This window comes from Echeneis naucrates, chromosome 6, assembly GCF_900963305.1.
Source record: "Echeneis naucrates chromosome 6, fEcheNa1.1, whole genome shotgun sequence".
NCBI classification, from domain to species: Eukaryota; Metazoa; Chordata; class Actinopteri; order Carangiformes; family Echeneidae; genus Echeneis; species Echeneis naucrates.
This window is the reverse complement of record NC_042516.1, coordinates 22,729,358-22,750,391: the sequence shown is the minus strand read 5'-3', so window position 1 is coordinate 22,750,391 and position 21,034 is coordinate 22,729,358. Positions and strand designations below refer to the sequence as shown.

At 45.6% G+C, this 21,034-nt stretch overlaps 1 protein-coding gene across 2 annotated transcripts in view; it reads right to left on the bottom strand.

Annotated features, from left to right (window-relative positions):
• Nucleotides 1–4,656: 4,656 nt before the first annotated feature.
• Nucleotides 4,657–21,034, bottom strand: part of bbs9 (Bardet-Biedl syndrome 9) — a 131,571-nt gene continuing 115,193 nt past the window's right edge. For both annotated transcript variants that reach the window (XM_029504375.1, XM_029504374.1), the window contains one exon: nt 4,657–6,602. In XM_029504375.1, coding sequence (XP_029360235.1) covers nt 6,232–6,602 — 371 coding nt within the window. In that variant the 3' untranslated portion in view covers nt 4,657–6,231. The remainder of the gene's footprint in view (nt 6,603–21,034) is intronic.

Sequence of the window (21,034 nt, the reverse complement as noted above, 5' to 3'; positions counted from 1 at the left end):
GTTAACGTCAAATCAAACTTTTTTGTCTTCACCTCAAACATCTGAAACTAACAGACTTTAATGCAACACAGGAAGAAAAAAAAAGGTCATTTCACCGTCGTCACCAGTTTCTTTTTCCTCTCAGTTCATTTTTGACCTCGACCCCGTCAGGTCTGTAAAAAAAGTCATTTTATCTGCTGTACTGAGTTTCTCAAAAAGTCAAAGTGCTCAAAGTAAAAGTCAAAAGAGTCGCAGATCTGAATCTGCTGAAGCTGCTGTTGTTCAGAGAGTGAGCAACACGATGAAGACAATGGAGGACTTTGACTTGTTCTTCTTTTGTATAAAAAGGAAAACGGATCAGCAGGCTTTTGGCTGCAGGAGCGGCTCAAATAAAACCCAATAAATCTCACATTTTTGTGTTGACATTAAAAATGACTAAATGATGGAGGAAACAGAGGAGGAGGGGGAGATCTGCAATCGGACGGGCATTTAGTTGAGCAATGTTCAGCGGGAGAAGACAAATGACAGACGTGTTAAACACGGGGATTTCAGCGATTTTGTAATTTTCCCATAAACACACAAAAGAAAATCCAAGAGTGAAACAATCAGAACAAAGAAGCCGTTGAAGTGCAGCCGTGCGAAAATCATTTCTGACACGATTTCTGCTGCAGCTGCAGAGCCAACCTGGACTGGATGATGTTCCCAGAGGCCCGTCCGGCAGACGGTGGGCCGGGCCCCGGTGGCCCCCGAGGTTAAAGCCCCCTGCAGCCAGCAGGTCTGGCTCTAAGAGGCTGGGGGGGGTTAGACCCAGCTGTCTGAGTCAACGCAACACTAATCCAGTTTCCACTGAAAGCGGAGTTAGAATTCAGTTTCAGTCGCTGAACGTTTTTCTGAACTGCAACAATCTGAGTTCAGAGCTTCGGACGAGACAGCGTGCAGCATCATCCAGTGAGGACGTTTCCAAAGATAAAAACCTGCAGCTGAAACGAGAGGCGTCGCAGACTGATCAGTTCGTTTTAACACCGCCAACACGGCCTTTTTGTGTTCATCCGTGTGTGTGTCAGAAACAGGACAAGCTGTCAGCTGTCTGCTCTCTATCTTATGATCATCAGCTCCACTGGTTGTCATAAAGAAGACAGCAGATTGGACTGAAGTCTATGGGAAAATGTCCCTCCTTCGTCCTTTGACACGTCTGAAGTTCGGTTGAAATCCAGATCAAGTGGCTGAAGACCTGAATGAGGAGAAGCAGCAGCAGTGGGTGGAACTGACTCCATAAGGAAACACTGTGTCATGTAAGCACATAAAGTTCAGATATTTTAGAGGTTTATGGAGCTTTTTAATGAACTATTTTCTGTATTTGTCCCACAGCAGAGGAACTCCCTGGAAACAGAGTGAAGAGTGTGAATGAGCGACGCCGAGAGTTTGAGCACCTCAGCTGTGTTTTCCATAAGATGTCAGATATAAGAGCTGCTGTAGGAGGTCTGGGATATATCACACCGGTTTAATCTGGTGTTTCAGACTAGAAGAACAGATTGTGTTTTCTTACATGTTTAAAAAAGCCCAGAGGCTGTGAAACTCTGCACGTTACTGACTTCATAAAGCTTCAGCCACCGTTCTCCAGTTCACTTCTGAACAGAACAAACACGGTGATAAAATCCATTTCGGCACGAGAGAGACGTTTGTTTTGTCGCACCAGTTTAACCAGTGTGCGACCACACTGGAGGGCTTCAGCCACCAGCAGAGACCGATGAGTGACACCTCACTTCATCATAGTGCCAACAAATTACCTGCAGCAGGTGAGGCTGATTTTTCTGCTGAGTAATCTGAGGCAGCTCTGACTGTGGAAATTGAAGCAGGTCAGCTCTTCGTCAGGGACGTTCAAAGTTTAAAGTGGGCCGGACCTTAAACCCCCAGACTGCTCCTGACGCTCAGACCAGGAGCCTGCAAGGGGGATGGGAGGCAAACCGTGAGGCCTTCAGGACAACAGCTACACAGATGCAGCCAATTTGGGAAAATGTAGAGTGACTGAAGCTGGAGAGAGACTTAGCTTGGTTGATAAAAAAGAAAAAGAAGTTCATAGTAAAAAAACAAAACAAAACAACAAAAATATTGATATTCCTGCTTCACTACCTCGAAATTCCCCAAAAAAATAATCTTAGAACAATATTCAGCAAATATGATCTAATTTTCTCGAGAAAAAAAAAGATGATCTAAATATATTTCTCTTTCCACAGAGCAGAGATGGAAATAAAAATGTTGTGACATCACTTTGGCAAAGCTGCATCACCAAGGAAACAAAATATAATTTCTGGTAATTTTCCCCTGGGATCAAAACGTGGGATCAGTATTGTTCACACAAAAAAAGAAATCCGAGCCACTTAAGTTCCCTGTGGCGGAGGTGAAACGCTGCTGATGCTACAAATCTGCAGTGAAAGTAAAATGATGCGGCAATTATCTAATCCAGTTTGTTTACGCCTTAAAGCCCCAGAGACAGAAATAAGCTCCAAACTAAAACCCACACAGAGCCGACTGCTCCTTAGCGTCTAAATCCAAACTCTGCTTTTATTACAGTGCGTCCAAACGGCTGCTGTGGCCCACTTACAGTTTCATTGTTTGGCATTATTGTTTGATGTTTTTAACAGCCGGGCGGTTCCTCAGGTCAGAGCTGCTTTACTGGGCCGAGGCGTGAAAAGCGTTGAGACCAAAATACTAAACGCAAAGAAAGGAAAGGAAGAAGATGGAGAGCAGGAAAACAAATATGGATGATGGAAGAGGAGCGAGCCGTCAGTTCAAAGGTCAACATCTTCTCACATGAAGGGTTTTTTGATTGGTCCTGAAATCCAGAAATTCCAGCATTGTTTATTCTTCGTTACAGACTTCAGAAGGCCATCATGAAGTTTCAACACGTTCCGTGACGTCACTTGTAGATTTTCTGAAGAGCGCTTTTAAAGCTCAGAGTTGGCTGCTCTGATGTCGCCATCTTTGTAGTCCCTGACTCCGCCCCTGCCTGCCAAAAATGACAAAGAGGAGGAGCAAGTGTGCAGCCAGGAGGTCCATGTTGGTTCGTGTGACTTCCACTTAAAATAGCTGCGCTCACTACAACACAAACTTTATTCACCGCTGTATGTTTTTCATGAAAAAGGAAATTACCAAAAGAGAAGCAGATTCTAAAAGTTTATTTCTGAAAGATTTTAGAGGTTGATGTTTGAGGATCATGAACCCGAACACAAAATACTACAAAAACTAGTTTTGCTTCCAATAAAGTTGAGCAACATCCGAAATGATTAGAAACGGTAACTCTTCGTCTTCTGTTTGGATAAAACTCCCAAAACACTGAAGCCTTCAATTTCCAATGTGCTAATCTTTCTTCATTTCCAAATCCTTTCAAACTCAAACTCTCAGAACGAACTATGATCAGCAAACTCAGCCCGACACAACTGAACCTTTGGAGACATTTCTTTTCCTGTTTTTGTGTGAAGTTGGGTTCGACCAATCGGAGATGTTTATTTTCCCAAACAATTATTCAAAAAATTCTAAATATCTCAGAAAAAGAAAATCGGTTTGTGGCCGTTGGATGGTGGGACTTTTTTTCGGGGGTGGAAACAAACGTGGCCGCATATGTCATGTTGTTCTGCTGGACAAGGGGGGTCAAGTTCCTGAGATCCTAAAAAAATTCAAGACTTCCAGGAAAAGATCCTGTGGGTGGACGGGGTTACTGAAATAGGAAAGAAAACAACAAGGAGGCTGGTAATTTTGTGAGAGTTGATAGATGGAGTGATGGGACGGAGGAGAAAACGGGGAGAGGAAACCAAAGGTGAAAGCTGATGAAAGAAGATAACGGAGGAGGAAAGGGGGATTAAAAAAAAAAAACAAAACTGATAATGATGACTGACAGACAGAAAGATGAAAAGAGGTGAGTAAGAAGACGATGGAGGGAAAAGGTGAGAAGGTTTTCACAACAAAGACAAAAACATAAAAGCTGAAAGAGTGAAACTAAAACATGAGTGACTGAAAAACACAGCGTGTTTGTGGTTGTGAGGAAGCTGCTGCCGAAGGAGAGGATAAATCCTTCTGACGCCATCAGACAACGGGACGTTCACCGCCGTGACAGGCGTTTGATTGTCCGAGGAAAGGCTGTGCTGCGTTTGTGAGAAGACGGAGAGCTGGAAATTTAGACTCTTTTCTCACGTTAACACATTAACGTCCCCCAAACAAGTCTGATGGGCCTAAAATCCGACAATCAGACATTTGATGCTTTTATCCAAAGTGACTCCTGAGGGAGGGACGAAAAACGCAAAGTTCCAATGAAACAGCTCATTTTCCCTCCATTAGAAGTAAAATATGATCATATTTCCACTCTCATGTTTTGTTTTTTTTTGCATTATAACAATCTCTGTTGACGCTGAGCATGTGATGCAAACGGGGGCCAGGAAAGAGCTGCAGAATTAAAATCCAGAATTTAACCGAACAAAAAGTCAGAAACACCTTTCTGTGGTGAATATTTGATACAGACCTGTGTATTCACACATCCAGAGGTTACTGATAGTAGTATGTGACATTTATGGCAACATCGCTCTTGAAATGTGTCAGAGAAAGAAATTTATTAGTAATTATTTACTTACAGCTTGAGGATCAGTTTAGGACGACGACGACGACTCGGAGGGAACTGAAACATCAACAATTGATCAAATACACAAAAGGACCACAGAGCACTGACTGACGTCTTCCATTCCTCTCAGTAAGTTACTTTTATTACTAAATGTTTCATAAATAAGATTTACGTCATTCTCAAACTCTTGTGTCGAGGCTCAGGCTGCACTTGGACCAGGCAGTTCACTGAAGTGCAGAGCGTCTGGAATGAGCTGTGGCTATAAAAGCAGACTCACAACAAGGAGCCTGGTACATATGAACAGCTACTACAACAGTACAAAACTTACTCTACATAACAAACATTCACAGGGAGGGCCTCGTGTCCAATAGGACCCGCTTCCAGCTTCCTGTTTCAGGTTGTCTGTGCTAAAAGCTCCAAATACCTGAAGCTTAAAAACTGTGACGATAAAGGAACATAAAGGGCCAATGGGGTCAGGGGTTAAAGGTCAAGGACAAACGCTGTGACCCGGGCAACAGTCAGCCGAGGAAAAGCTTCCTATTGGACAGAAGAGCTGAAGCTGGACAGACAGACGTGGAGCAGGGTTGTACAGAGCGGAGGTACACCATCGATGGCTGAATCCTAAAGTCTGGCAGAAACACAGCTGGCATCTGGATCTGGCCTGCACTCGATCTGATCAGGTTTTAGATCATGATAGGCCACCAGGACCAGCAAAGAGATGGTTTGTACTTTTTGTTTGTTTGTTTAGTTTTATTCCAAAACCTGTGTGTGTGTGTGTGTGTGTGTGCTGCTGCTGAGACTCTGGCACTAGTGAAGGTCATGTGACAGAAATATGTCTCGTATGGAGCCGGTTCGACGTGCTGCTGATGAATCTGTGTCCTCAGGATCCAGACCGGCTCCTCTCCGCTCCTCAACTCAACGGGCTCAGGTTCGATCCCATCCGCTGGCAGCCGTGTGTCCTTGAACGTCCTGCAGTGGAACAGCAGGAAGGGGGGGTTGGTGGCTGCAGGACGTGGCCTCGATTTACCCGGAAAACGACCAGGCGGGCGGGTTATTCTTAGTGGCGAGGCGGGGGAGGCTCAGACGAGGCCTGGTGCCATGCGAGGAGGGGGCGGGAGGGCGGGTTCTGACATCACATCCAGAGGAGAGCGTGGGCGATGGCGTGGTTTGGGGCCTGACTGGGATTAGGGAGGCGCTGGGCTGTGGGTTCAAGTCCTGCTGAGGCCAGACGACGAAGACGAGGAGGAGGAGGAGGAGGAGGGAGAGAGTCAGCAAAATGTCTGAGGAGGATTCTGCCTCCGGCCTCGCTCTCCCTGAGCTCAGACCTCACCGCAGTCCCTGAACACACACACACACACCAAAACTACTGGATGTGGTGTGGTTCAGCAGCAGCAGCGTGTCTGTGTGTGTGTCAGCTATTAGTAGGCGATATAAATATGTGCCTGGTAGGAAATTACCGAGTTATGTGGCATTGACTGAGTGTATTTACATGTTTATATTTAAACTGCATATGTGAACCTGTGTGTGCGTGCTGTATATCTACATATGTATGTGTGTGATTCCCTTTATGAGATTTAGACATGTATCTTGTGTGTGTGTGTGTGTGTGCGTGCGTGTCATGGCGGCTCATTTCAGGGGCTCTCTCAGTCGTCTCCAGCTTCTGGCTCCTTCTTCTTCTCTTTGACCTTCACTGAGGACTTCCTGGACACTTTCTTCTCCCCTGTTTCCTTGGTCGCTTCCTTCTCTTTGTCCTTCTTCTCCTTGGAGGAAGAGGACGATTCCTTCTTGGACTCCTTCTTGGTCTCCTCTTTGGTCTCTTTGCTTGAATCCTTCTTTGACTCCTTCTTGGTCTCCTCTTTGGCCTCTTTGCTTGAATCCTTCTTTGACTCCTTCTTCTCCTTGGATGACTCCTTCTTTTCCTTTTTCACCACCTTCACCGGCTCCTCTGCGTCTCCTGCTTCCTCTTTCACGGCGACCTCTGACGGCTCCGTGGAAACGTCTTTCTTCTCTTTATCTGACAGTGAGAGACAAACACAAACAAATAAACTAATTAGTTTTAAAGAGCTCTGATTTCCTCCTCACCGCAGGATGTCAATCCTGTCTGAGGTCATCAAACCTTTTCCAAAACCTTTCCAGACCGGAGCTTCATTCATTTACTCTCCCACATCAAGTGTCAATAATCTGCAGTACTTTTTAAACTGTGCACTCACACATTGTTCTGTAATTGTGCTAAGACTGAACGTGGCTGTGTTCAAACTGCTGTCATCTGAAACGCAGGTGGCGTTCAGAAGAGTCCTCCCTCGTCATCATGAGAGACAGCGAGCACTAACTGCTGTTCTGTCCTCGGCTCTCAGAGGTCTTAAGTATCGAGACAAATTGAGTGACAACAGCACCTGTTGCATAACAAAGAAGTCCCACTTAACCAAAGCCCCCCTCCTCCCACTCCTGCCAAACACAAACACACATTCTGCAGCCCCCCCTCCTCCAGATTGGACTGGCTCTCTGATAAGACGATAACGGGCCCGTTGTCTGCCAACAATGAGACGCACTTCTTATCTCCATGAGAACAGAGAGAGGGTTTAGAGACTGGAGACTACAGCCTGGTATCTCACTCTGTGTGTGTGTCTGTGTGTGTGTGTCCTTAAGTGTCTGCATGTGTCTATGCATGTATCCGTTGCTTGTATGTGGAGGCTCCATAAAAGTGTGTGTTCAGACTCCAGAAAGCAGCTCTAATCAGACTGCTCATCGTCTAGAGAGAGAGAGAAAGAGTCAGGGTTTGTGTTGTTGTGTGTGCGTGTGTGTGTTTTTGTGTAACTCACTGAGCTAGAGAGACAATTCATCGTCATCATGAAGTTCAGACGTGTTTGATCTAATTAAGGAGCGTTTAGTTTGTACACGTTCATTTAGATAACAGAACACGAGGAAAATAATTTAATTCCAGTTAATAATTATACAAATTTTCTGACAATAATCAGAAAATTCAGTTTGAAATTCGAGTCCATTGTTCTGGAAGGTTCGATGCCCCGGGGCCTTCCCCCAACTCGTTTCCTCCCACAATCCACAGACACACACATTACCACAGAAAAGGGAAATGGGAAACTCACAAAAGATCGAACCAAAGACGAACTCAAGATGATTTTTCAGATTTATTAAAGCAGATTTATTGAAAAAGACTAAAGCTCACCGTCCTCCCGGAGAAGATCGGGTGGAAGAAGGACAGAGGAAACACCAAGAACATCACTGAAGCTGCAGAGAGAGCATTTTATGGTGGCGGTGCAGAAAGAGATGCCATCTGTGGGTCGCCCAGGTCCGACAACCCTGAAACACCCTTTGACCTGGAGTTCATCACTGACGTCACGTTCAAGGTTTTAAACACCTGAGATGGCAGAACTGTGTCTTTTCAACGCAGAAGAACTAAAGATTTTACTTTGTGTCGCTTGTTTCTCGGACAATAAACAGACAGAAGGAGATCAGGTGAAGAAGTCAGAACATTCAGGGAGCGACGCAGCAGAACAGACCGCCTCCTCTGCAGGCCGGGCTCATTAGAGCACGAGGCTTAACGATGACATCAGTCTGTTAACTTTTATGAGACTTTTCCAACTGAGGAGGATTTCCCGCCATGCGGACACGAGCCAAATAAATAAATCCAGATCAGCTCAGAACCGTCAAACAACAAACACACGCAGAATAAGTGAGAACAAATCATTTACAGGCACAAGAACAGAAACAGGCCGCCGCAAACTGTTTGTGTAAAAAGTGTAAATTTCTCTCTGTCCCTCTCTGTCTCTCTCTCCCTCTGTCCCCGTCTCTCTCTCTCTCTGTCCCTCTCTGTCCCTGTCTCTCTCTCTCTCTCTGTCTGTCTCTCTCTCTCTCTGTCCCTCTCTGTCCCTGTCTCTGTCTGTCTCTCTCTCTCCCTTTGTCGCCGTCTCTGTCTCTCTCTCTCTGTCCCTCTCTGTCCCTGTCTCTCTCTCCCTCTGTCCCCGTCTCTCTCTCTCCCTGTCTCTGTCTCTCTCTCCCTTTGTCTCTGTTTCTCTGTCTCTCTCTCCCTTTGTCCCCGTCTCTGTCTCGCTCTCCCTCTGTCCCCGTCTCTCTCTCTCTCTGTCTGTCTGTCCCCGTCTCTCTCTCTGTCCGTCTCTGTCTCTCTGTCTCTGTCCGTCTCTGTCTCTCTCTCCCTCTGTCCCTGTCTCTTTCTCTCTGTCTCTCTCTCTCTGTCCGTCTCTGTCTCTCTCTCTCTGTCTCTGTTTCTCTGTCTGTCTCTCCGTCTCTCTCTCCGTCTCTCTCTGTGGCCTCAGAACTTTTACAGCCGGACATGAAAGGGATTCTGGGAGAGGGTGTGTCTGTATCTGAGCAGTAAAGTGCCACAAAGAATAGATATGTGCATGTCTGTTGTCATGTGTGTCTCTCCAGCTCCTGACTGTGTGTGTGTGTGTGTGAGAGAGAGTTCAAGAGGCCACGACAATGTGTGTGTCAGTCATCGTGACATTAGGACATGTTAGTGAGTTAATCCTGCAGCGACAGTCTAATCCAGACTGGATGCTAACTGTCTGGTCACCACTTCACACACACACACACACACACACAGTCAGCAGCTGAGCTAACAGATACCAGGAATCTGTGTTTGTGTGTGTCTGTGTGCATTTTTGAGTAAAAACACAATGAAGCCGCAGATGAAGAATTAAAATACAGAAGACTTTATGAACTGACACAACTTTTATCTCCTCTTATATGAGTAACACACAGTGAGTATAAAACACACACACTGATAATCTTGTATTTGCTGATCAGACCACTCGGTCCAGCGAACTAAAACCAACTCACTTTGTTTTCTCAGACTAATTTTCCGTCCGTTCATCAGCCGGACTGATTATTTGTACAGGCAGCTGGAGTTAACCCGAGCTGAGAGTCCACTGTGGGTTCGAGCCCAGAACCTTCTCTGTGGGAGATAACAGTATTAACCACTGCTCCACCGTGCCACCCTCAGTTCCTGCTGAGGAGTTTTATCCAGTCAATAATGTTAACACAGACAGTAGCTCCGTGGCTGACTCCGCCCACCGATGGCCGTTTTGGCAGGTAAACAATCATCATTCGAGGCGGGGGTCAAACCGTAGGTCAGTTTGGGGCCAAAGGTCAGCAGCCCTCCACTCTTTGGTTTGTTGTTAAAGCCTGACATGAAGGTGAAATAGCAGGACCTGCCCCCCGTTTTTTTCGAGGCTTTAATTGTTTTTATTTTGTGATTTAGGAAAGAAAGTCGGCTTTGTGCCTCATGTTTCATTTCATCGACTAACAACGTTCATTTATCCCAAACAAACCCTTTTCTGTTTACATTTAGATGATGCAGTTTAATGACTTTCAAAGGTTTATTTATTGTAACCAAAGCACAACACATAAAAACACACAAAGATGAAGCTTTGTGTCTTTAAAGTATTAGAATCATCAGCTGATTCAAATGTGATGCATTTAAATTTACATTTCTACTGAAGTTGAAGAGTTGATATGTAAATCTCCCCTAAAAACGCACTCCGGTTTTAGACTCTTGAGTGAAATACACTGAAAACACATTGTGTTGCCGTTTTGTGTGTTTTTACTTGCGTTGTAGTCGTGGGGTGCTGAAATGGACAGCTCCCATAAAGATGGCCTCACATGCATCTTTTAATTTATCGGGGCTTTTATTTTGACGGTGCTTCATCTAGTCCTCAAATGTTGATTACAGACGTTCGACCGGCCGCTCCCTCTCTCCCTCCCTCCGGCCTTCCGTCTGCTGTTGCTGCATCTTTTAAATCCGCCGTTCGGTTTTCCCGATGTCGCTGCGTCCGCCTCTCGGAGGGTGTTTGTTGTTCTTTGTGGTCGAAGCACAGAGTTTCTAACTAAAGATTTTGCGATAAGGAAGTCGTGGTGAATACGCTGCCTGGTGGGAACGATACAGGACATTCTCGTGTCCGACCTTGGACCTGCGTAGAATAACACCCGTATAGGAGAAATCCTCCCCGCGCTTGTACGTCGGGAGCGTTTTCCAGCTCCCAGGGAAACTCTCGACCCCTCTTTGGGGTTTTCTTTTTTCACTACACAAGCAGAAAATAAAAGAGCGTGTGAGAGCCGGGACCTCGAGGGAGCAGTAGCAAAGGGTTGATAAACATTGATGTTGTAATACAAGATGGCACCTTCCCTCCTGTATGGAAATCCAGAGGGGGGGTCAGGTCACGTCTTGTCAGTCTGCTACCTCAACAAACTAACAAAGTGGAGGTCTGTAGACTAAACAGAGCGGAGGCCGGTGCTTCGTGTCCCTCCGAGCCGCCGGCAGCAAAGTGACATTAAGCCCTTTTCACATGGGGCGGCAGCTACCTGGAAACGTCTGGTGGTTTCTGTCAGGATTACCGCAGACCTTCAATCCTTCAGTCCCGTGTGAATCCGCTCCAGCCGGGTCTGGATGGGATCAGGTCTTGACAGGAAACCTTTGGTAACGTAGTTCCTTACATTGCACATCATTGACTCCAGCGAACGATCCTAAAGGGAACAGACGTATTACAACATCCTCCTTAAACTTACTGGGGAGGTGTTTCATTTTCGGGATCATGCTTTTCAGCAAGAAAAGAAATATGAGAAATCATCCAGACTGCTCGGACCAATGACACGATTCCCCTTGTGTGGTTTGTTAGCTGCCTTTGTGGAACTGACACATTTGGTTGTGCGTCTCCTTCCACCCCCAGTTTGTGTTTCCATGTTTCCATGTTCATGTTAGAACATTTTAATTTGAACAGAGATGGTTTATTAGTCCAACATGGTAACTGCACCTCGGCTGTATGATTACTTTTTCTTTTTTCGTCATGGACTCCGGTTTTCTTTTCCGGGGAGGGGGTACATAATACTCAGGTTTGGGATTGTGGTTGTCGGTTCAAAACCCACGACAAACTGTGGATGGGAAAAGTAAATGAGCAGCGCTCAGCGGACAGCGAGCTGAAACACGTTGATTGACTCTCTGAGTTTGTCCTCCTGTACCTGTTCCCACCCCGCTCTGACCTCTGACCTCAAGACTCTCTGCTCTCCACATATGAAGGCTCTTCATCCCCCACCGGAGTTTAGAGGGCAACACTTGTTTGTTCCACGCATAACAAAAACAAAAACCACAGCAACAAAAGTCATCGTGTGGATTAGATAAGGCGAGCGACGCTATCTGCGACGGTTCAAAGCCCGCGTTCCGCCTGAGCTCGTGTGTGAGCTGCAGATCACGGCGTTGCATTCAGCTGCAGGCAGCCGTAGTCAAAATAGAGGCGGCCGCACAGATCGCCCGCATCCCGACCAATCAGCGTGGAGGAGGCCTCAGCTGAAACCTGCTGATTTACAGAATCCATGAGGAGAGTGTGTGAATCTGCCAGACGGACTGATTGGATCTGAAGTTGTGTGTGTCTGTGTGTCTACGAGTGTGTATTTGTGATTATGGTTACTGGGATCACATGTGTCTCTGTCTGTGTGTGTGTGTGTTTGTTCATGTGGTCCAGACCAGATGGCCCAAGAGGACACAACAGTATTATGTAAAATCTAAAAACAAAGCTGTGCGGTCAGCAGCGTGGGAAATGACAGTGTGTGTGTGAGACAAAGATGAACACACAAACCAGACATCAGACGGTACACACAAACACACAAACCAGACATCAGACGGTACACACAAAGTCCAAACTAATATATTTTAGTTTTAAAACACTAGTCTTTATGCCGTCAAACCCTGAAAAAGCAGAGTTTCAGAAAATATGCTGGACCTGCTGTGTTTTGAAAACTTCAGGGTTGAGAGACTTTTGGAGACGAAGACGTTGACAACCGCCGTCTCTCCCTGATCGGGTCTTATCCCCTTATCAGGAACATGGATAAGAACTCGCAAGTGTTACCGTCCTTGTTGTGTTTGCTTGCAGCTGTTGTGCAGTTTCATTTTGCATCTTCGTGCTACAACTGTTTCTGGTTTGTGGCAGTTTGTGCAACTAATTAAGTGCAGACTGTTCACGTGGATCGGATGGGATATGCAGCGCAGCTCGTTTCTGACACCTCTACATGGAGAATACGTTGATCGTAGCCAAAGTTCCTTTCCAGAGTAAATGAGTAAACAGCTGTTGATGCTACAACTGCTGATGTAACGGCTTCAGTGAAAAAGAAAAAGAATGAATCAGCTGATTTATTGGATAAACTCTTATTGTTCAGTGGATCTCTACAGAAGCATCTGTGGAGAGTTCGCCTTTAATCTACCATTTGAGCGTTTCTTTTTAAAATCTGAAAAGCCTCCCTGATCACAGGTGGATGTGTGTCTGTAGGGGGCGGAGCCGACAAGACGGATGACAAAGACATACAAAATAAATCAGCAAAACATGTTAAATGACGCTCTTTGATGACAATTAAAAAAAGGATGAAGGAAAGAGGAAGGAGAGAGCGTTTGACGGCGGCTGGACAGGCAGGGTTTAATACTATTCTTGGGATGGAATGTGCTGTTGAAGCACAGCAGGCCTGCCCATTGGTGTGTGTGTGTGTTTGTGTGTGTGCGCACCAATGACAGCTTAGCTAAGATTGTAAGATTGAACCTTGTGCTACACCACCCATGGAGCACTACACACACACACACACACACACACACACACACACAAACCGTCTTTGAAGGAAAAGCAGATATTTATGTGCAAATGGGCACCCATGCGCACACACACACACACACACACACACACTGGTTATTACTGCAGTCGGCGTCTCACAGTGATGATGGGGAACGTCCTCGCCAGCTGCACAAAAAGTTTCTCATGCAGAAAGGAAATGAGAGGAGGAGATCGGAGCCGGTTTACGACGTTCAGCTCCTTCACTGAACCCAAAGTCCGGTTCAAACACCGTTTTCCCTGCTGCAACATCTTTCAGAGCACACAGACTCTCTGCAGACATTTTCCATCCGTGTCAACAGATCAGAGGTGACACATCTCCACTTTTGGGCATCACACCAGCAACACTACACAAAAGTGACACTTTCCACTGCGGTGTCTGTTTTCATGATGACTCTGAAACACGGCAGTGAGACACATTCATATTACTGAAACCTTTCCACAGCTGCATGTGGAGACAATCTGAAACTGACCATTCAGGTACTCTGCAAACTTGATGTGAACAGGTAGAAGCTGCAGCTGCAACGGCGCAGCAGGGACGCACTTTTTCTCAGCGAATGCAAAATCGACACACACGCTAAACATCCAGCGCGATCGCTGCGAGCATACAGCTCTCCTTCAGACAAACACATCATGACATTAGATTCTGGATAAAGAAACACCTCCCAAACAGGAGAGGACACAGAAGAGGAGAGACTCACACGGCTTGTTTTGAACGAGAAAGAAAGAGAAAATGAGAAGAATAAACGAATAAATGAGAATAAAAGAGAGAAAGATGTAAAGAGAGAGAGGCTGAATGAGACCACTGCTCTCTAACTCGCTCGCTCGCTCTGGGTGTGGTATAGTGGGTGGGTTCATTCCCGCGGTCGGCAAAGATATTTTCTCTCTGCTCAGCTACGCCCTGCTACTAACCAACACACACACACACACACACAGACACACAATGTACAGAAAAATATACAATGTCCGGTTGGAAGAACCAACGTTTTGGCCTGATACAAAAGGATACCAAGTTTTCCAGGTTTAGTGGTGACATAAAATATCACACACACACACACACACACGCACACACGCACACACTAGCATACAAAAATACACACATACACGCCTCTGTCAACTTCCTCAGTGTACTCTGCACTCTGCCTAAATACAGCCGGCCACATCACAGAGGACATTTACAAGACTGGGCGAGTTAAACACACACACACACACACACACACACACAGATTTGCAGATGCAAACCCAATTACAAACTATACACATACCGTATGTTAAAATACTCATCCAAAGACACAATGACAGCGGTGCGCACAACCAACACACTTTGCACAAAGTGAACACAAAAACAACGGCTGCAGAATGAGAAATTGTGTGTGTGTGTGTGTGTGTGTGCGTGTGCGTGTGCGTGTGCGCGCAGTTGGCTTGTTTGTCGCGGTTTGTCTGTTGGTCTACTCTGAGACACAACAGTCCAACTCTGGAGCGTGTTTTAGACACAAAAACACACACAGCTGGTTTTACAGAAACCCTTCGGTTGACAGGCAGCTCCTTCAGTCACTGAGGAGCTTGTTGACCTCAGCTGATGCTCGTCTCATTATTTTTTATCATCGCACGGTTGAAGCAGGTGACACATTTCCTGCTCCAGCAGCAGAAACTGATCAGTCCGTGACTCCTCCCCTCAAACAGGATCTACTGATATCACAGCAGAAACGGTTTCTTCCATCAGGACGAAGTGTGAATCCGTGGATTCCTTTGTCTGATTTTCCCGCCCGTCCTCCTCCTGTTCTGTTCTCTTCTGAGTGACGGCATCAACGCGTGAAGCAGAAAAAAACAGCAGGCCTTGGCTGCTCCTGAAACCAATTATGAAAATATTTGCAGATATTTTCAGACCTTTTTTCGTCTTTCAGGGCGCCGGGTGTTTTCCTTGTCGCTCACGCGGAGTGGAGGGAGGAAGGGGCGACACCCAGCTCCCTGCTGGGAAAGTCCAGCGCAGACAAACACACCGAGACCTCCAAACCGAGCAACAAGACCCCTGAGGAGCTGAGGGGCACCACAATGTGTATACAGGTATGCATTACACGTACACAAAACCACAGAAAGACCGACAAAGTAAGCACTACAGACCCACACACACACAGGTGTTTAATAAAACGCAAGCGCAGACACACAAACGGCTGTAGTGGCCAACCTGCAAGACTAAAAACTGGGTTTACTGGGTCTGCATGTGTGTGGTTGTTGTGTGGCTGTTGTGCAGTTGTTGTGTAGTGAATTCTGAATCTGAACTTCATTTCATGTGAAAATAAAAAGACGGTGGCTCTAAATGACCAACTTTTCAGTCCCTCCCTTGTTTCCTTCCTTCCTTCCTTCCTCACTGCCTCCTTCCCCAAATTAATTCTTTTCCTCTTTTATCTGCGGTCGCTCCACTGATATCTCCTCTTCTCTTCCCATTTCTCCCACTTCCTTTCCTTCTCCTTGATTCTCCCGGAGCTGACACCTGCTCAGCTTCCCTCTCCATCTGTGTGTGTGTGTGTGTGTGTGTGTAGTCAGCTGTGGTAAGCCACCGTTCCTCCACCTCCTCCTCCTCCTCTTCACCACCTCTGCCAAAGATACAATTCACCTCACCACATCTCCAACGGAAAAGAAAAGAGTGAACCCCCCCCCCCCAGTAAAAACAAAAGAGACTTTATATTAAGGTGGGGGAATCCACACACACACACACACACCATCCCCTCCTCCATCAGGTGTGAAATTAAAACAAAGAAAAAAATGTCCATCTACTTTTCTTTTAATTCTTCTTCTGTGTTTTCTTACTGTGAACCAACATGGCGTCTCCAAAGCATTCACAAAAAATTAATTAAAAATTTCATCGATCAATGAATTAATGAACTTTCCTGCAGCAGCTCTATCTCCTTTTTTCCACCATGTTGTTTTTAAATAATAAATATGTAATAAAACAGCACATGGTGAGAGCAGAGTGTGTACTGACTCACACTGTGTGTTTCTGTGAATCCGAGGCTGCCAGGTTTGTGTCCAACAGGTTTACCCATCATTGGTAAACCACACAGCACGAACACACACGCGCAAAAACATTTACAGCAAACACACTTTATTCCGCTGAATTAACTGGAAAAGTTGTGCCTGGAAACCTCGGAGCTCTTTCACACAACAACAACACAACAAAAAGGTGTCTGAGTGTTCAGCCAATCAGATTCCTGCAGCGCTGACCGACGATGTGATTCACCATGGAAACGTGTGTTTGGGGGGGGTGGCACATTTACACAAACACGTAAACACACACAGGTAGTAAACAACCGTCTGCTGTGTAATCACACACTAACTTTATTAACTCTTTACTTTCACGCTTCATTTTCAGTTCCCGCCTCCCGCTCTCTCTCTCTCCCCTCTTCCTGTCATGCTCTCTCGCCCACACCAGTAAACTCTCAGTTGTACGTTAATTGTCGCTGCAGGTCTGTAATCACAACTCCAAACAGCCAACAACGAAGGCCACCGCTGTGAGTCCGAGCCAGAGCGAAACGTTTAACTGCTCACAGTTAATTAAAGAGATAAAGGTCAAAGGTCACACTGCAGCATGTTTCTGAGATACACGAAGAGAGAGAGAGACGACAAATGAGCCAGACACACAAATTAACCCTGAAGAGTGACAACAAACGCACAAGCAGGAATAAATATTCTGCTCTGTCTGTTTGTCAATGAGCTGATTTACTGAAATAAAATTCATGAAGAAACAACAAAAACAAAATGACCCTCCAAGGAGAATAAAAAGAAGCTAACAATTTAACACACACACACACACACACACACACGTGCTCACACAGGTAGTAGTGATTAATCTGACCACTCCTGTTCTTGGCAGTGTGTTTCCGCCAGTAAATCTAGACTCTTGTGGCAGTTTGCATTCCACACACACACACACACACACACACACACACACACACACACACACACCATGTACAAACTGAGAACAAATTAAACAGGCCAACCTTAATGAACACACTCCACACAGTCGTAGTCACACATGCGTACACCTGCAGAAAAATGTGCACCCATAAAAACAAGTGCAAACACACTCCTAGAGAGTTCGCACACACACACACACACACACAGACACACTGGCACACACATTTAGTGTTAAGTTCCTGAGTAGAGAAAAACATGTGAATAAAAATTTAGTTTAGCATCTAACCGGATACCCCGGAACGAGCCTCCTGATGTACCCACTCTGGTGAGGATGAATCCTAGTTCCTTCCTCAGGAGGCCTTCAGGGTGCGTTCAGCTGAGAAGAGACCCACAACTCACAGGAGGGAGCACACACTGCTGCACTGCTATTAGACATTCAAAGGCCGCATGATCATGAAAAAGAACCAACTTAAGGTTGATTCCACAGAGATGCACAACACATCCAGACTAAAAAAGAAGAAATGTTATTACAAAGTACAAAATAAACTGAGTGAGTCCAGAGCCGGAGCCCCCCCCCCCAAAAAAAAAGGCAAAGTAAAGTGACATCTTAGTGATCAGCACTTAAATGGAATGAGACTAGATGTGTGTACGATCAGGAAACTTTTACTCCTAAATAATGTAATAAAGCAGAGAGGCTCAGAGGTGTCACTGCTGACGTTATAGCTTCACTCATTACCGCCAAAAGACTTAAACCTGATATGTGGCTGCCCTGGGGAAGCCTTGGCCAGTTGCTGGTTAATCTGGTCTCGGGACTACAAATCCCATCTGGCATCTTGGGAGCTGGAAAGTGTTGTTGACGTGGAATTCCCTGCTTAGCCTGTTGGCATGGCAACCTGATGCGCGATAAGCCGAAGGAGATGGACGGATGAAACCAGATAGCGTCTTTTAAAACGACCCCGTGCAGCCTTGAGAGGACGCGCACGGCAAAAATACACGTGTTCATACTTGATGCTGATGCCAACAATAACTGCAGCACGTCTGCAGGGTTTGTGTGTGTGTGGTGTGTGTGTGTGTTGTAGTCTAATTGCAGAGGGAAGTGTCTGGCAGTCGGCCTGTCCGCTCTGTGGCTGAGTACACTGATCATCATCATCATCATCATCATCATCATAAAAGTGGTGCATCCTATCATTTGACAGCACCTTGCACATATACACACACACACAACCAAAAATACACTCGCAGACACGTGTAGTTCACTGAAAACACTACACAACACACCCATGGTAACAAAAGATCACACACACACACACACACGGTGCCGACCCAAACGTTACGTGTGACGGTGAGCTCATTGTTTATCCGACCGCGTCTCATCTAATCCAGCCAGTTGTGAATCAAAATACACTCTGCACTAAATTTATAGTTGGTGATAAGGATAAGAGCCAAACAGGAAGCAGGAAGTGCAGGGAATTGTGGGAAAAAGCCCAACGAACACTGACTGTCAACTTTGTCTGGGTTGGCGCCAAACGTGGTTCCTTCTACACGGAATGTGAATTTAAGAAAGGGAAACAAAGTGGTTTCTGTCATCTGTAAAAGTCGTCACATCACTTCAGAGTGTTAACATCGTTGTCGTCTGTTTGAATCATTAAATGGACTTCGCACATCATTTGTGCTCCCCGAGCTTTCAGCCATAAAGAGTGAGCCTCCAGAGTTCAGTCAGAGTTTGGACACAGCCGGAGGACGGAGGTGTTGAGCGCAGCGTTGACACAACAGATAACGCAACTTATCACACACACTCCTCTCAACTCAGCACCGAGACCCTGGCGGAGAGTGTGTGTCATCGCCAGAAATGTCGTGGCTTTCTCCCCACGTGTGAGGACACCCTGAGTTATGAATGTGTGTGTGCACATTAAGAATTATGAGGCATGTGAGTGAATGTTTGTCTGTGTGAAAACTGTAAGAAAACAAGCAGTGTCTGAATAGAGGTTAAACGTGTGTGTGTGTGTGTGTGACTATGAAGATGAATGAAGGTTGTGACAGCTTTCTAAAGTGAACAACTCTGTGTTTGTTCTCTATCCACTCAGCACAGTGTGCGAGTGTGTCCGTTTCAATGAATCACAACAAAATACACACATTCTTAACATAAAAAAAAAAAAAAAAAGTTTCTCCTCTCTGGATAATAAAATCCCAGTCTGGTATTTTTGAGATTTTATATCACGTCATAGCACGTATTGATCATCAACCACAAACTCCCTCATGTCTACTTTATTATATATGTGTGTTTGTGTGTGTGGTACCAGCACAGCCTTTCCCATTAGGAACTCTCTGTCCTCCAATAAAAAGAACGCACAATAAGACTTATTGACTGTGTGATCACACAGGGTGTAATCTGTGTGTGTGTGTGTGTGTGAAGGCAGTTGCAGTTGTCTGGCCTCACATTTTCACCAAAAAAAAAAAAAAAAAGAGAGAGAGAGACTTGTCTCCTCACTAACTGACGTACAGCTCACCGGTTTAGATACACACCGGCCTCTCATATTAAATACTTCTCATCATCATAAACAAATAAAACAGGAATGTCGGAGCGTCCACGTGGTCCCTGTTAGAGGCGTCTGAAGTGGGATATATACATTCATTCCTGCCATCATGCCTCACATCTGAAACGGGCCAACTATCAGGAGGACAGCATGTGGAGATACTGTGATACATGTGCTCATGAAATTCAGATGAAATATCACAGATGGGTGTAAAGAGAGTTGGGTATTTACGCTCACAGATGTAGCTGGGTCAGCTGTGAGGACTGAGGCGGCTTTGAAGCAGACACCTCCTCCTCCTCTGACTGCGATTAGCTCGTCCTGGCTGTCGGGGTGATGAACTGATTTGATTCCTGCTCTGGAGGAGAATGGAAACGTCTCCTTCTCTTTTTTCAGAATGGCCACAATAAACACACAGTCTTACCTTTTTTTATACAACTTATTGCAACAGCAACACTTTGAATATGATGAAGCATCTCAGGCCGCAGATACAAAGACAACCGCTAAAAACGCCACATGGAGAGTTATCACGATGGAGTCAGACTTCAGACTACTGCGACTGTAATTTACACGGCGAAGTGACGTGTTAACTATAAACAATCAGCTGTAATTTGACTGTAAAGACTTTTGTTAGAAATTCATTACCAACTCTCTAAACATGAGCAAAACAGCCACAGGGGTTTACACCATCAGCAAATACGGAGCTCTGATTAGCACATAGATTTTTCTGATTAATTAAAAACTCTTTTTCTGTGTGTGTGCTTCATAAAACGTTTCTGCTCTTCGTCCTTCTGTCTCTCATTCAGCCTGTTTCTCACCGCTGACTCTAAATGGACCATTCATGGACGTGATGGATGGGAACCAGTGTGAGTGTGTATGAGATATGGTAGAATATATGAATACACAGCGTGCTGCGTCTGTGTGTGTGTGTGTGTTTCCAACACACGAGATATATGAGCACACACACTCAGTGCGCTGTGTGTATGAGAGACCAGGCCTGTTTAATGACACCATTTATCTCTGAGCCGTGTGTGTCTGTGTGTGTGTCTGTGTGTGTGAATAGCTGCTTGAATAGACCTTTGTACCGAGCAGAATGGGAAAGGTAGCATTTAAAACGAGGGACACATCTATGAATGAGTCGGAGAAGAAGAGAAGGAAAAAGGGTCAACCAGGTCCAGGTGCTCGGGAGACCATGATGAGACTTTGGCTTTTCAGAATCTGATTCTTCGACGCGCTGTCTTTAACTGCCCTTTGAACTGGATTTCCTTTCACTCATGAAGCTCCGTCCCTCCAAATTAACACCAACCATCTTCTTCTGCTTCGAGTTGTATCGCTTCTCTCTTTCACTGAAGTTAGCATGCTAACTATTTAGCCCA